Source organism: Scomber scombrus, chromosome 19 (genome assembly GCF_963691925.1).
Source record: "Scomber scombrus chromosome 19, fScoSco1.1, whole genome shotgun sequence".
NCBI classification, from domain to species: domain Eukaryota; kingdom Metazoa; phylum Chordata; class Actinopteri; order Scombriformes; family Scombridae; genus Scomber; species Scomber scombrus.
The window spans coordinates 1,810,549-1,828,181 of record NC_084988.1 but is presented as its reverse complement, the minus strand read 5'-3'; the positions used below and the strand labels follow the sequence as shown (position 1 = coordinate 1,828,181).

At 40.2% G+C, this 17,633-nt stretch overlaps 1 protein-coding gene across 1 annotated transcript in view; it reads right to left on the bottom strand.

Moving 5' to 3' along the window:
- Nucleotides 1-2,949: 2,949 nt before the first annotated feature.
- LOC134001234 (transcription factor IIIB 90 kDa subunit-like) overlaps nucleotides 2,950-17,633 on the bottom strand; it is a 153,935-nt gene continuing 139,251 nt past the window's right edge. The window contains exons 15-16 of the mRNA XM_062440802.1: nucleotides 9,075-9,252; nucleotides 2,950-3,409 (exon numbers count right to left, since the gene is read on the bottom strand). Of these exons, the coding sequence (XP_062296786.1) occupies nucleotides 3,375-3,409; nucleotides 9,075-9,252 (213 nt within the window). The 3' untranslated portion in view covers nucleotides 2,950-3,374. The remainder of the gene's footprint in view (nucleotides 3,410-9,074; nucleotides 9,253-17,633) is intronic.

The following is a 17,633-nucleotide window of genomic DNA, read 5'->3' as shown; positions in this document are numbered from 1 at the left end:
TAAACCGGAGTCTAACCATAACCTTAAAATCTAGTCTTAATCCTCAAATTGGACTTTAACCCTACTGTTGTCCTCGAGTCAAGGAAGGAAGGAAGGGAGGGAGGGAGGAAGGAAGGAAGGAAGGAAGGAAGGAAGGAAGGAAGGAAGGAAGGAAAGGAGGGAGGGAGGAAGGAAGGAAAAGAGGGAGGAAGGAGGGAAGGGAGGGAGGAAGGAGGGAGGAAGAAAGGATGGAAGGGAGGAAGGAAGAAGGAAGGAAAGGAAGAAGGAAGGAAAGGAGGAAGGAAGGGAGGAAGAAGGAAGGAAATAAGGAAAGGAAGGAAGGAAGGAAGGAAGAATGAATGGAGGGAGGAAGGAAGGAAGGAGGGGGGAAGGAAGGGAGGAAAGGAAAGAAGGAAGGAAAGGAAGGAATGAGGGAGGGAGGGAGAAAGGATGGAAAGAAGGACAGAAGGAAGGGAAGAAAGAAAGAAGGAGGGACGAAGGAAGGAAGGACACAAGGAAGGAAGAAAGGGGGATGGAGGAAGGAAAGAAGGAAGGGAGTAAAGAGAGAGGAAGGAAAGAAAGAGAAGGAGGGAGGGAGGAAGGAAGGACAGACGGAAGGAAGGAAGGGAGGAAAGAAGGAACGGTCAAAACAGAGGACGACACAAAGGTTAAAATTGTGATGTCCTCACAACGCTGGTTTCCAACAGATATTGGTCCTCTCAAGGATAGAAAGACCTGCACACACACACACACACACACACACACACACACACACACACACACACACACACACACACACACACACACACACACACACACACACACACACACACACACACACACACACACACACACACACACACACACACACACACACCAGGAGACACCTAATATCTCTGAAAACAACACTTCCAGGAAAGGTGACATAACTGCACAGGTGTGAAATGATCCGGCAGCAGGAGGAGAAACCGTATCTGATATTTATCTGATCATTGACGGTCATGCAGAACGCTGTCAGGTCAGGATGTTTCCTTTTATCATGAACAGTTCAGGCTGAGTTCACTATTACATAGAAGCCAGTTAATACATTATCTTTTTATCATTTCTATTTACTTCCTGTCGCTCGCTGTGAAAGCACGTCCTGGATGAGGAACAGCTGATTTGTTTAGTTAAAATGAGGCGTTATCGCTATGATGCCTCATTTCAGTCCTTAAACAGAAATAAGGCAGCAGCTGTCTGGAGGGAGATTGTCAGGGAGCTGGAAGTTTCAAAATCAAAATATCATAATATAAAAAAAGGCTGTTTTGTGTTTAAAATGTAGGTCTCAAGTCACAAGTCTCAAGTTTGTAAGACTGAGTGTTAAGTATCTGAAGGCAATACAAATCATAATACACGTCCAAAATAATTCAACAGAAGTCCAAGTCGAGTCTCAAGTCTTTACAGTCAAGTCATTAACCCTCCTGTTGTAGGAAGGAAGGAAGGATAGAAGGAAGGAAGGAAGGACAGGAGGAAAAGAAGAAGGAAGTGAGGAAGGAAAGGAGGAAGGAAGGAAGGACAGGAGGATGGAAGGGAGGAAGGAAAGGAGGAAGGAAGGAAGGAAAGGAGTAAGGAGGGAGGAAAAGAGGAACAATTTTTCCTCTCCTTACTTCCTTCCTCTTTTCTTCCCTCCTTACTCCTTTCCTTCCTTCCTTCTTTCCTCCTTTCCTTCCTCCATTCTTTTTCTCCTTACTCCTTTCCTTCCTCCATTCCTTTTCTCCTTATTCCTTTCCTTCCTCCTTTCCTTTTCTCCTTCCTCCTTTCCTTTTCTCCTTACTCCTTTCCTTCCTTCCTTCCTTCCTTGACCTGAGGACAACAGGAGGGTTAAATCAAGTTTTAAGTCAAAGTAAATCAAGACTAGTTTAACTCAGAGCTCAGGTGAAGAATCAACATATAAATAAAAATGCGACCTTAAAGTTAAAACCTTCCTGTTTTCAAACCTCAAACCATTTATGAGAATAACAGCCTTCTCTCTGCGTCTGAAAATCATATTTACAGACGTTTTTTCTCTACAGACTGAGACAAAAAAGAGACAAACATCAGTTTTTTTCTCATTTAGTGAATCTTTACTGTAGCAGCAAATTCACACAACAACATAATGCAGATGTAACATCATGAATCGTAGCAGCAGCTCAGAGACCGTGACGCCTCATTAAATACTGTTGTGTCACAACACAGTGAAAAGGCCACAATCTTCTTCTTCTTCTTCTTTCATCTCGCCAAGGATCATATTCCCAAAATACACACACAAGAAAAAAAAAAAAAATCATAAAAGCTTAAATAGAAAATAGATCTTTTCTCTATTTGTTCTTTTTTTTCTTTCAAAAATCGTAAAATATATCTCAGAAGAAGTATTTACATCCTGACTTTGAAACAAATCAAAATGACACAGTTTCATAAATTAATAATAATAAATGAATTCCATCCAAAAAAAAAAGAAAAACAAGAAAGAAAAAACTCAAACCCAACTTAAAAACAAAATAAAAACACATTTTTGTATTCTAACCACCTCCAAAAAAATTAAAATATCACTTTTTATTTCTTCTTCTCTCTCTTTTTAAATTCACCGGCACATAAACCTGGAATTGCTTGAATATAATTGTTGAAAAAAGGCAACATCATAGTAATACTTTGGCTTCAGCGGAGCGGACAAGCCGTCTTCTCCACCGATCAGCTAAGGCATTAATTAATCATCAATAAATAATACTGATAATGATTTTTATTTTTTTATTTAAAACATCACGCTACCTGATTTGTTAGATGCTTGTTTTCTTTAAGACAGAAGTAGGTGTAAAGGAAGGAAGTCACATACTGTTTAAGTACTCGAGTGTAATGAATACAAAGTGCAAGTTTAAGGATTATAGGTTTTCATTCAGCTTCTCTCTCTCTTTTTTTTTTTTTGCTACATTAAAACTTGCTCAATACCTCCAACAGGCTAGTGTTTTTAAAGTTGTCAGTGTTACTATAATATAATATTGTTTCAGCTGCATTTAAATGTCTATTTCAGTGTATTATAGTCATTTAAATTAAAGTTATTTCTGTCTATTTTTACCAAATCAATACTTACTTTTTCTCCTACCTTTGGTTTTAGTACTATTGCAGCTTTGTGTCGCCTTTAACCCGCATTATTTAGATTTACTTGTATCGCTCGTTTCCACTTCAGCATCCCAGCAGCGTCGTCTCTCCCAGTTTAGTCCCAGTTTAGTCCCAGTTGTGTTCCTGATGGGATTCTCTCTCGCTGCTGCAGCCATTTTGCTTCCCCCCCCTCCTCCAGTAGTAAATGTTAATATTCAGATAGGGGATGCAGAATGGTTCGTACCAGTCATAATAAAGGAAAGTGTTTCAGAGGAAGAGCGTCGCTAGAATCCTTCATCGTAATCATCGGAGCCGTAATCTGAAAGGTGAGAAAACACACAGAGAATAAAAAGGTTAAATAACTTAAATACCAAAAAGGAATATAAGTTAAGTATCAATTAACCTTCCTGTCGTCCTCCCGGGTCAAATTGACCCCGTCGGGTTTGACTGTTACTTCTTTCCTCCCTTCCTTCCTCCCTCCCTCTCCTCTCTTTCTTTCCTCCCCCTACCTTCCTTCTTTCCTCCTCCCCTCCTTCCTTCCTTCCTCCCTTCCTTCATTCTCCTTTCCTCCCTTCCTTCCTCAACTCGAGGACAACAGGAGGGTTAAAGGTAGGCAGACTTTACTCCTTTCAAATGTTTGTGATTGATTGATGTTATTTAAAAGTGTTCATATTAAAACATCATTAAAATGTCAAATATGAAGCATTGAACAAAATATTTTGTTACATTTTTCACAGATATTTTCCATTTTTTTGCTGATTCCACAACGTTTTTTTAATCAGGATTATATTAAAAGTGCTTCTGTTTATAAACTTGGGGAGAAAATCTATTTTAGATATGCATGAAGAATATAAACCTAGAGGTAGCACTGTATTTTATGATTATTTCCATTATCGATCAGTCATTTAGTTTTAAATATGATGGAAAATTGTGAGAAATGTAAATTAGTTTCCAAACAAGGCCATGATGCAACCACAAATGTCTTGTTTTTCCACAATAAAAGACATTTTCAGTGTATTGTCTATAGAGGACTTAAAGAAACCAGAAAATATTCACATTAAAGAAGCTTTAGTGATTTTTTCCCCTTTAAAAATGACTGCCGATTCATTTCCTGTTAATTGATTAATTGACTAATCAGTGCAGCTCTGACTCAGATCATCTCAGCTGCACATAAAACACATTTCCTAATTATTAAAAATGCCTCAAATCTTCTGTTTTCATTTTGCCTTTAATTCATTTTCTCTGCAACATTTAATTCATAAGACTTTCCTCTTTTTAGGCCTTGAATTGACTCTTAGAGTTGGACTAGGACTATAAAATGGTTTGAATGATTATTATTATCGTTGTTTATCTTCAGGGGCTATTTATTACTGTGTTTATTTATTATTTATTGCAGTTTTTCCTCTTTATTTTATTTCATTTTACTCTTCAGTGTGTTTTAAATGTTTTAAAAGAAGTTTGAAATTGCCTGTTAAGTTCAAATAAACTCAATGAAACACAAATGCTTTGAGATATTTTGTTTTTCTTCAGTGTAAAGTATCGATTAAAGAATCAGTTTTTATGTTTGATCAGCTATTTTACTAATTAATACTCAGATAAATGATCAGTTTCATTCCAACACGAGAACATGAACGAGCTGCATGTATATTAAATAGAAAAGTAAACACTCAGCGTCTAGAAATAATAAAAGAAGAAGCTTAAAACAGTGAAGAGAGACTCAGTGTGACTTCATGAGGAGCATCAACAAGTCACAGCAGTAAAACCTTAAATTTGGGACAATTTAACGTCTGCAGGAGGAACAGCGAGACTCTCCATCAACTGCACAACTGTCCCCGAGTCTCCAGAGGTGCTGACCTTTGACCTCAGCATGGAGGAGGAGGGGGGGGGGGGGGGGGGGGGGGGGGTCACGAGTATAAACAAAGAGTTCCCCTACAGGAATCAATTAAAGCTGAAGTTCGAATTTTTTTTTTTTACTGCTGCAGAGTCCGAGACCTTAAAAGTTTAACAGCCGGAGACGTAAAGAAAGTGAAGAAATTTAATCTGAGCTCATTAAAAACGAACCAGGAGTCCGAGCTGTGACCCGGAGCGGCACATTCATTAAAAAAAAAAAAAGAGTCCAGACTGAGCAGTGACAAAGCAGCGAGTGTGAACTGAAGCCTCAATGTTCAGATGAAGTGATGAGAAACCAGTTTTATGTCAAATAAAGAATCTGACTAATATTATTTAACCAAGATATAAAAAAAACTTGTGTGGAGAATTTTTATTATTTAATGAGTCTAGAGCAGTTTGACTGATTCTGTTTAATTTGTTTTAGAAGAAAATTAAACAGCAATTTTGATAATTGGTTAATTATTTTAAATGTTTTACTGAACAAAAAAACACTTTGCAGCGATCAGCTCATCTTAACCCTCCTGTTGTCCTTGATTCAAGGAAGGAAGGGAGGAAGAAGGAAAGGAGGAAGGAAGGATGGGAGGGAGGAAGGAAAGGAGGAAGGAAATGAGGGAGGAATGAAGGGAAAGGAAGGAGGAAGGAAGGAAGTGAGGAAGAAGGAAAGGAGGAAGGAAGAAGGAAAGAAATGAGGGAGGAATGAAGGGAAAGGAAGGAGGAAGGAAGGAAGGGAGGAAATGAAAGAAGGAAGGGAGGAAATGAAAGAAAGAAGGGAGGAAAGAAAGAAGGTAGGAGGGAGGGAGGGAGAAAGGAAAAGAGGAAGGAAGGTGGGGGGAGGAAAGAAAGAGAGAAGTAGGGAGGGAGGAAAGTAGGAAGAGAGGAAGGAAAGGAAGGAGGGAAGGAAAGAAGGAGGCAGGGAGGAAGGACAGAAGGAAGGAAGGAAAGAGAGGAAGGAAAGAAAGAGAGGAAGGAAAGAAAGAGAGAAGGAGGGAGGGAGGAAGGACAGACGGAAGGAAGGAAGGGAGGAAAGAAGGAACAGTCAAAACAGACGGGGGTCAATTTGACCCGGGAGGACGACACAAAGGTTAATGTGAGTTTATAACCTCACCCAGGGTCTAAATCCTTATTCTTTTTAATATCATAATTTAACAGTTTAAACAGTTTTTACATGATATTAACAGACTGATTGATTCTCTTCCTCACATCATTATAAACTGAATCTTTAATTGATTTTAAAAGCTTAAAAAAGCTATTTGAATATTTTAACTCAGGTGACATTTTATAGACTAAACATTGAATTGATCAATTAAAACTATAATAACAGATTATAATGAAAGTAGTGATTTCTAAATTAGCTCGAGTGGAGATGATTCCTATTGGAAACATGTTGAAGTCATATTAAAAAAAAAAGACATTAAATACCGTATTTACCCTAATAGAAGAGACCGCTGATTTCAAAACAACTGACTCTCTTTGAAGTCCTTATAAAAGATCTTCAGCGTGTTTTGGTGTTTTTTGTGTCTTTTTAAGCTCTTCATCACATGTTACAGCTGATGTTTATTTATTTTCTTGGCTGCCTGACGGATGATTCAGTCCTTCGCTGTGTTTCTGTTTTCACTCTTCATGAATTTATCTCCTCTGTGTGATAAAAACACGACACGCTACTTCTAAACGTGGTCACACAGCGAGCTTCAGACACATTTCGTAACTGCAGGAGAATCTTTGACGCTGTGTTTACTGTCAAACTGTTTGTTTATTAAACGTCTATTTCAATAAAATATCTGATGAGTCCAACCTGCCTGCAGTTCTGAATCACTCACTAATTCACTCATTCATTACTCCCTGCACATAATAAACTCTAAATAGTTTAACCCTCCTGTCGTCCTCCCGGGTCAAATTGACCCCGTCTCTTTTGACTGTTCCTTCCTTCCTTCCTTCCTCCCTCTTTCTTTAATTTTTCCTTCGTTCTTCCCCTCCTTCCCTCTTTCTTTGCTCCCTCCTCCTTCCATACTACTTTCCTCACTTCCATCCTTCCTTCTTTCCTCCCTTCCTCTTCTCCTCCCTCCTTCCTTCCTTCTGTCCTTCCTTCCTTCCTCCTGTCTTTCTTATTTCCTTCCTCCCTCCCTTCCTTCTATCCTTATTTCCTTCCTTCCTCCCTCCCTCCCTCCCTCCCTCCCTTCTCTCCTTACTTCCTTCCTCTTTTCCTCCTTACTCCCTTCCTTCCTTCCTCCCTCCCTCCCTCATTACTCCTTTCCCTCCTTCCTTCCTCCTTTCCTCTCATGTTTAAAAATGAGACTTCAGTGTGTCTATTAATTATCCTTCCTTCCCTCCTTACTCCTTTCCTTCCTTCCTTCCTCCTTTCTCTCCTTACTTCCTTCCTCTTTTCCTCCTTCCTCCCTTCCTTCCTTCCTTCCTTCTATCCTTACTTCCTTCCTTCCTCCCTCCCTCATTACTCCTTTCCTTCCTTCCTTCCTCCTTTCCTCTCATGTTTAAAAATGAGACTTCAGTGTGTCTATTAATTATCCTTCCTTCCCTCCTTACTCCTTTCCTTCCTTCCTTCCTCCTTTCTCTCCTTACTTCCTTCCTCTTTTCCTCCTTCCTCCCTTCCTCCCTCCCTTCCTTCTATCCTTACTTCCTCCCTCCCTCCCTCCCTCCTTTCCTTCCTTCCTTCCTTCCTTCCTTCCTTCCTGAGGACAACAGGAAGGTTAAGTGTGTAAATATCTCAACTATATAATAGAGCACTCAAATCCATGGCAGCATCACAATAACATATTTATTTATTTTCTGTTTTCACTCTTCATGAATTTATCTCCTCTGTGTGATAAAAACATGACACGCTACTTCTAAACGTGGTCACACAGCGAGCTTCAGACACATTTCGTAACTGCAGGAGAATCTTTGACGCTGTGTTTACTGTCAAACTGTTTATTAAACGTCTATTTCAATAAAATATCTGCCTGCAGTTCTGAATCACTCACTAATTCACTCATTCATTACTCCCTCTAAATAGTTTAACCCTCCTGTCGTCCTCCCGGGTCAAATTGACCCCATCTCTTTTGACTGTTCCTTCCTTCCTTCCTACCTCCCTCTTTCTTTAATTTTTCCTTCGTTCTTCCCTTCCTTCCCTCTTTCTTTGCTCCCTCCTCCTTCCATACTACTTTCCTCACTTCCATCCTTCCTTCCTTCCTCCTCTCCTTACTTCCTTCTTCTTTTCCTCCCTCCTTCCTTCCTCCCTCTTTCTTCCTCCTCTTCTTAATTCCTTCTTCTTTTCCTCCCTCCTTACTCCTTTCCTTCCTTCCTTTCCTTCCTCCTGTCCTTCCTTCCTTCCTCCTTCCCTTCTCTCCTTACTTCCTTATTCTTTTCCTCCCTCCTTTCCATCCGTTCTTCCTTCCTTCCTCATTGCTTCCTTCCTTCTTTCCTTCCTTCCTTCCTCATTGCTTCCTTCCTTCTTTCCTTCCTTCCTCCATTCCTCCTCACCTTACTTCCTTCCTCTTTCCCTCCTTCCTTACTCCTTTCCTTCCTTCCTCCCTCCCTTCCTTCTATCCTTACTTCCTTCCTCCCTCCCTCCCTCCTTACTCCTTTCTTTCCTTCTTTCCTTCCTTCCTTCCTTCCTTCCTTCCTTCCTTCCTTCCTTCCTTCCTTCCTTCCTTCCAGAGGATAAAAGGAGGGTTAAGTGTGTAAATATCTCAACTATATAATAGAGCACTCAAATCCATGGCAGCATCACAATAACATATTTATCTGTTTAACACCTTTAATACAATAAATGAGGCTTTAAGTGTTTTACAACAGAAAGTAATTAATTACACTTCAGTGTTCAGTGCTTCACATAAAAAGAGCGTAGAGCATAAATGAAGATGAAGGAAATAAAAAGCATGAATGTATAAGATATAAGATGGAAAACAAACAGTAAAATATACAATTCTGACTTGTTCACCATATTTAAATCAACACCTAATATCATTATGAAATCCCTGAGATGTTTCCTTGTTTAATCACATTCAAATAAACCAGTGGAGGGTAAATGTTGAGCACTGTGTAGTAAACAGGAAGTGATTTAAGGACACAGACGCTGTAACTTAAAGAAAACACCTCACCTTGAGCTCCCATCAGCTCCATGGCACTGACACAAGCCTCGTCCTCCTCCTCCTCTTCCTCTTCCACGGCGACGTCATCGTACACGACCGGGCCGCTCTCGACCAACACGCTGCTGGCGGGGGCTCCGACGGGCACCGGCAGGGGGTTAGTGGTGGCGGTGGTGTTGGCAGTGGCAGGCTGTAGAAAAAATAAAAAAGACAGGAGATATTGTTGTTGGTTGAGAACAGAGCGGAGCGGAGCAGATGTGTATCGTTCACTATTTTTAATATTTTCCTCTGCGTGACACACGAGTTTCCTCTCCGGGGAAATCTAAACTAGATCTGATCTGGTGTGATAAAAATAATAAACAGTGTAGTAACCACCGTCAGTGTGTGTGTGTGTGTGTGTGTGTGTGTGTGTGTGTGTGTGTGTGTGTGTGTCTGTGTCTCTGTGTGTGTGTGTGTGTGTGTGTGTGTCTGTGTGTCTGTGTGTGTGTGTGTGTGCGTATATGTGTGTATATGTGTGTGTGTGTGTGTGTGCTGGAGGGAAAGCAGTAGGCATGTTTCATCATGACTAAATACAGCATCAGAGCGTGACCGCAGCCTTTTATTATTTTACATTATTATTATTGTCTAATTCAGGATTCTGCTTCTTTTTTTTTTACATATCTGCAGAGTTTACACATCGTACAGAAGGGTCAGACATTACCCAGAGCCCCGAGGGCATGAATACCCCCTCAAAGTTCATAAAAAAGCTGTGAAATTAAAAGTGAAAGAGGTTGAGGGTGAGCGAGGGGGCAAAAATGTAATTAGAGTGTCCCCTTTTTTTTTTTTTTTGCATTTCACCCTGTTTGCATTTTTCTCAGTCGAGCTGTCAAATGACTCTGACGCACGACTGACGACTTTTCATCCCCCCCCCCTCGTCCCGTCCCGCCCCCGCCAGAGGCAACTGCAGGTGAATCTGTAACCATGACAGTCTTTCCAAAGCATGCTGGGACAATAAAAAATGGAGCTGCCTGAAACAGGAAGTAAAGTGAGCAGCAGAGGTCAGAGACGTCAGAGCAGTGGAAAACATTTAACCTGCTAGTATCACATGATGTTTTTATATTAGAGCACATTTTCCATATAAAGATACATGAACTACAGATAATAGTTCAGTATATATGCAATCACAGCTTCAACATGAGAGGTTTGATGCCCCAAATCTAGACCAATGAGCTATTAGCTTAGCACGGAGACTTAAAGCAGCTAGCAGCGGCTCTAAAGTTCACTTATGAACATGCATCTTATTTTGTTTATCTGTTGACCAACCAGAAAAAATAAAATCAGCAGATCAATCGATACTGCAGCTCTGCTTTAAAATAAACAACCTATAATATTATCAATAAATATTCCTCTTCACTCCTCTGTATGACTCTGTTGTGAATATCAAAACACAAGTTGTGTCTTTGTCCATAAACGTTACCGTGGAGACGATGTGAGTTTTTTAATACTGAAAATTTCCCTGTGGAATAAAAACCATGTGATCTCATTCTGAAGGAGAAACCACTTCAATCTGAACTTTATATATTTGTACGTAACGATGAACGGTGCAGATATCAGAAGGAAAACAAACTATTACACCAGGGAGGAGGAAGAGGAGGATGAGGAGGAAGAGGAGGAGGATCTGTTTTCCCTTCTTTCTTCTCTCACCTGCCTCGTGCTAAAACTACTAATATCAGAAGCATCTCATTTGTTTTTTAATAAAGTGATTCCTTTTTTTCCTTTTATACCATCGGAAACCATCATCATCATCATCTTCATCTTCTTCTGCAGGATTTGAGAGAAGAAGAAAACGAGCACTTTATCACTTTCCTCCTTTCAGGCAGAGCTAATTATAAATGTGGAGGAGAGAAGCAGGTGGAGAGTCCGCAGTGTGACGGAGAGATATTTCTGTTCTCCTCGGCAACAGCCTGTTGGAGTCCCTGCTGGGGGGGGAGGAAGGGGGGGGGGGGGCTTTTCCTTTTCCTCCTGCCATCCTTACCCTTCAATTTGCCTTTCACTTCCTCCTCCTCCATCCTTCTAAATGTAATGTTTATGTTTGATTCGACCCACATTTCCTCCTCACTTTCCACTTTTTCTGCAGTTTCTTCCTCCTATTTTCTCCTCCTCATCACTCAACAATTACGCAATAAGAAAAAATCAATTATCAAAATCAGCCCCCCCCCCCTCCTCTCCCCTCCTCTCTCTCTCTCTTGTCCCTTTCTTTTCCTCTCGTTGGCTCCCTGCTGACTTTCACCTCCTACCATCACAAGAGCTGGACACCTCATTGTCAGCATCGCCACGCCCAAACCGAATCCCTAATCAGAACGTTTTTGATAACTTTTCACCTCCAATGTCTCAAGATGTTTCTGAGTGAATTTGAAGTCGGTCGGATTAAATCTCTAGGACAAGTTCGTTAAAATACGAGGCATGGAAATCGCCAAAATCGCACATATTTTTTTAAAATGGCCGACTTCCTGTTCGAGTGACGTCATGGGTCCCATAGACTTTTTTGTGCGTCTGGACATGATACATATATATTCCGAATTTCGTGCAAGTACGTCAATCTTTCATATTTTTATATTCGTTAGGGGGCGCTATTGAGCCATTTTGGCGAACCATAAAATATCAATTTTTTAAAAATGTTTTATTCGACCCACATTTCCTCCTTACTTTCCTCATTTTCTGCAGTTTCTTCCTCCTGTTTTTTCCCCTTCATCACTCAACAATTACACAATAAGAAAATCAATTATCAAAATCAGCTCCCCCCTCCTCTCTTGTCCCCTTTCTTCTCCTCTCGTTGGCTCCCTGCTGACTTTCACCTCCTACCATCACAAGAGCTGGACGCCTCATTGTCGGCGTCGCCACGCCCAAACCGAATCCCTAATTAAAACGTTTTTGATAACTTTTCATCTCCAATGTCTCAAGATGTTTCTGAGTGAATTTGAAGTCGGTCGGATTAAATCTCTCGGACAAGTTCGTAAAAGTACGAGGCATGGAAATCGCCAAAATCGCACATATTTTTCAAAATGGCCGACTTCCTGTTGGAGTGACGTCATGGGTCCCATAGACTTTTTTGTGCGTCTGGACATGATACATATATATTCCGAATTTCGTGCAAGTACGTCAATCTTTCATATTTTTATATTCGTTAGGGGGCGCTATTGAGCCATTTTGGCGAACCATAAAATATCAATTTTTTAAAAATGTTTTATTCGACCCACATTTCCTCCTTACTTTCCTCATTTTCTGCAGTTTCTTCCTCCTGTTTTTTCCCCTTCATCACTCAACAATTACACAATAAGAAAATCAATTATCAAAATCAGCTCCCCCCTCCTCTCTTGTCCCCTTTCTTCTCCTCTCGTTGGCTCCCTGCTGACTTTCACCTCCTACCATCACAAGAGCTGGACGCCTCATTAAGCTCCGCTGAACAGAGGCGGTAATGCGAAGAAAATAAAGAAAAAATAATGACTTTAAAAAAAAAGAAAAAAGAAAAAAAGAAAAAAGAGAGAGAAACATAACAGCATAAACACAGTACTCCAGACTAATTAGGAGGTGAGAGCTGTTAAATGGGTCGGGATGAAAGGTCTACGAGAGGAGACAAGAATGATGTGTGTGAGTGTGTGTGTGTGTGTGTGTGTGTGTGTGTGTGTGTGTGTGTGTGTGTGTGTGTGTGTGTGAGAGAGATTATATGCTACAGCTCATATATATACAGAGATAATATTGCAGTGCAAACAGTAACAGGGTTGCATGTTAGGAAGCAGATATACTCCAGAGTATTTATTTACACCTTCAGCCGACTTTGTCTAACGAGAGAGAAACAAGTCTCGTTAAAGAGTGAGAACACAACCTGAACCAAAACCCTCAGAGAAGAGTTTTTTTATTATTGGTGTGAGGACGGTGATATTTGATAGCCTGCAGTTATTCATGCATGAAGCTACTGGCAGAATAATATTAACTGAAAGACTGGAGCTGAAACCCAAGAAGGAAAGTTTGGTACATTTTTAAGTGAAATGCATCATTGTGGTTCATTCAGAGCAAAATTAAAAGGTTATACAGTATATGTAGTTATAGTTATAGCTTTAGTAATTAAACTACGGGTTGTATACTGTAGGTATGAATGGTGATGACACACCCAAAAAGCATGTGGGGGAAATTTTACTAGTCAATAAATGTTCTAAACAAACCATCAAATATAGACTAAAGGCCAAATTTCAGCTCTGAAACAAAGAAAGCAGAAGAGATTAACTAAGTTTTAGTTCATTACTTAGAAACATAGAAAATACTGTTAGATATTGACATTTTTCTTTTTCTACATTGTTTCAAGTTACAATCATAGACTGTATATATAAAATGGACGTAACATCTGTGACGTCACCCATTGGTTTGTGGACTGCTGCTCGGAGGCCAATAGTTTTGGATCTGAGCAGCGCCATCTTGAACATTTCCGGTGCATGCTGGGAAAAATAAAAACATGGATTCTACTTATATGGGCATCAGGAGGAGCATGAGGCGCCCTCCTGAACCTGTGAACCAATCAACCTGTCAATCACCACGTAGCCACGCCCTAATGCATACCCTGCTTTATCGTCACATATAAAATCAGGGAGGCCAAAATGTCCCAAATGAACATCATACTGCATTGAAGAAGGCTTTAAACTAGCGATTGAGACCATAAACACATTTTGAAAACGTTTACTGAGGTTAGAAATCAAGTGAGAAGTTGGTGAATTCTCCATTGACTTGTATAGAGACGGAAGTCCTTTTGACACCAAAACGGTCGCCCCCTGGTGGCCTTTTGATAGAATGCAGTTTTAAGTTACTTCCGCGTTGGCCTCATTTCAGAGGACCAGAGCTCACCGCCTGGTTACAATTTGGAATTAAAATGATCGGTGTAATATCATCCATAATGAAAAGAAGACAACAATCATAATGTTAGCTTATCTTTAGCGCAGACATAGCCGACACATCAACTTAACTGTATTTTACTGCACCACCACCACTACTTTTGTTTCCATCATGTAAAATGTTCTCTCTTTTCTTTCTTTTTATCCATTTCTTTGTTTTATATTTAAAGTGAACGGTTTAGACCTGATCTATGTGTAAAGTACCTTGAGAAGACTTTTGTTATGATTTGGTGCTATAGAAATAAAGATTGATTATTGATTGATTGATTGATTGATTGAGAGTTGTAGGTCCTCAAATGTGAGAATTTGCTTCATTTTTGGTTTTATATTACAGTAAAAATGATTAGCATGAATATATAATCATTAGGTTTGTCTCTATAGTCAGGACTGATGCTCATATTCTATATTTTATCTTTATTTCATGGTTTTGACTATTGTTGGTTTTACTGTTTTATGATCTTGTACTTTTACCAGAACTATCAATTTAGCTCCGTCTGTGATTTACTTGATTTTATGGAAAGCACTGTGTATCATTGTTTTAAAAGTGCTATATAAATAAAGTATTTTATTATTATTCAGCCTGTTCAGTTGTTATTTATATTGGTTTGACGTCCAGAAAATGTAAATTACACAAAACTATTCATCACATTCACACATAAAGTTACTGAGACTGTAACTCTGCTTTATTGTTTTTTTTGTTTCCTGATCATTTGAATCATAAGCTGCACTTTTCTGTTAGTTATTGATATCGCTGCTTTCTTCTCTGACATGATGAACATCGTTAACGGCTCAGATCGATTAACATTACGCTAATCACTACAACACAAAACACAAGCAAACAAAAGGGCTCAATAATCATGTTGGTATGAAATCAATCTACAATACCAATTAAAACAAAAGTGAATTTTAAAGGTAAAAATTCACACTCATCCCAAAACTGTACGACTCCTGTTTAATGAAGGAACTGAGACGAGAGGAAAAAAGGACAAAAACTTGAGGCAAGATACTGAGATAAGTTGTCATATTTGCATCAATTTCAAAACAATTTGACTTGTTTGGATCCAGTGAATCAGTGAAGAATCCTGATGCGAAGAGTCTGTTTCTGATTAAGGCCCGTCGACACCAAGAACTATAACTATATAGTTTTAAAAATTGTTCTAACTGAAGTGAATGGAGGAGTCCACACCACAACTATAATGACATCAACAGTGTTGAACGATATCGTTGGATCACTTTCAGAGGAACAGCCAATCAGAATCCTTCCTATAAACCAAACAGCAGCCCGACAGCCAATCAGAATACAGCAGCCTGACAGCCAATCAGAATCCTTCCTATAAACCATCCAGCAGCCTGACAGCCAATCAGAATCCTTCCTATAAACCATACAGCAGCCTGACAGCCAATCAGAATCCTTCCTATAAACAATATAGCAGCCTGACAGCCAATCAGAATCCTTCCTATAAACCATCCAGCAGCCTGACAGCCAATCAGAATCCTTCCTATAAACCATACAGCAGCCTGACAGCCAATCAGAATTCTTCCTATAAACCATACAGCAGCCTGACAGCCAATCAGAATCCTTCCTATAAACCATCCAGCAGCCTGACAGCCAATCAGAATCCTTCCTATAAACCATACAGCAGCCTGACAGCCAATCAGAATTCTTCCTATAAACCATACAGCAGCCTGACAGCCAATCAGAATCCTTCCTATAAACCAAACAGCAGCCTGACAGCCAATCAGAATCCTTCCTATAAACCATATAGCAGCCTGACAGCCAATCAGAATCATTCCTATAAACCGTACAGCAGCCCGACAGCCAATCAGAATCCTTCCTATAAACCATACAGCAGCCTGACAGCCAATCAGAATCCTTACTATAAACCATACAGCAGCCTGACAGCCAATCAGAATCCTTCCTATACACCAGCAGCCTGACATTTACAGTAACACTTCCAAAGCTGCAAATATCAACTTAATTATGACTTTATTTATTCATATTTATGTATTTTCATGCAGCTTTGCTCCTCTCTCAGCACAGATTGGAGCAGAATAACACCAGGAAGTGATTCCTTTAGAGAGGTTTGTCTCTCTTTATTATACAAACAAGCTTATTCCTTGTTATAATGTTAAAAAAACAACAAAGTCAGTGAATCTTTTAGACTTTAGACTGTTAGATCTGAGCTCATACTGTGTGTTAAAGCCACAGCGGTGTACTTTTACACATCGTGCTTCAACATGAGCTGCTGTGGATCAGTTTGGTCTGTAAATACTGAAACATCACAGCAACTATAGTGTCTGAAATACTTCTGATCAACATACTGAATCAGCAGCAGACTATGAACCCTTCTGCTTTTCTTTTTATTTCTCTGTACAACAAACAGCAGTAACAACTCATCTATATTTATTTTCATTAGCTGCAGAAACAGCTGGAACCAGCAGCTGAGAGACAGGACCTTATAAGTATGGTTCTTAGTGTGGATGGCCTTTTATAAGGTCAATTAAGTTGAATTTGATAAGAAATGCCACTGTGTACATATTAGAAGACCTTTAAGTTTCTTCAATATCTTCAACACGTTGATATGAATGATTAAAACTAGCTTCCTCAGTGTGTGTTTGAACAAGCTTCTTTATTTCAATGTGTGGTTTTAACCCTCCTGTTGTCCTCGAGTCAAGGAAGGGAGGAAGAAGGAAAGAAAAGAGGGAGGAAGGAAGGGAGGAAAGGACGGAGGGATGAATGAAAGAAGGAAGAGAAGGAGGGAAGAAGAAAGGAAGGAAGAAAGACGGAAGGAAAGGATGGAGGAAGATGGAAGGAAAGGAAGGAGGAAGGGAAGAAGGAAGGAAAGACGGAAGGGAATGAGGGAGGAAGAAGGAAAGAAAGGAGGAAGGAAGGAAGATGGAAGGAAAGGATGGAGGAAGAAGGAAAGAAAGGTGGAAGGAAGGGAGGAAGAAGGAAGGAAAGGAGGGAGGAAGGAAGATGGAAGGAAAGGAGGGAGGAAGGAAGATGGAAGGAAAGGAGGGAGGAAGGGAGGAAGAAGGAAAGAAAGGAGGGAGGGAGGAAGAAGGAAGGAAAGGAGGGAGGGAGAAAGGAATAGAGGAAGGGAGGAAGGAAGGAAAGAAGGACGGGGAAGGGAGGAAGGAAAGAAGGACGGGAGGAAAGAGAGAGGAAGGAAAGAAAGAGAGAAGGAGGGAGGAAGGAAGGGAGGAAAGAAGGAACAGTCAAAACAGACGGGGTCAATTTGACCTGGGAGGACGACACGAAGGTTAAAGACACAGACAGTAAAATCACCAAACTGTAGGAGCTCATTCTGTCTCAGTAACTTTCTGGTTTAACGGGGTGAACGAGGAGTTCGCTGCGTCTTTACAGGACGAAAAAAAAAAGAAAGCGCTGCACGTCACGCGGTTTACTGCTGGCCTCGCACACTAGTTTCTCTGGGAACCAAAACTTCAAATAGACTCGGCCATCAATTGCCAAGACTATCGCTTGCATAAGCAGACTATAGCAGCGACGGCTGAGAGACTGTATGCAGTTCAAAGCCCCTCTCCTCCCGTGACCTCATCTCCCCCCTTTTTTTTCTGATTTCTAAGCCTCTTCGAAAATCCCCACATCTCTAAAAACTTCGCTGCTGTCTTGTCTGCCTCCACCAGCCCG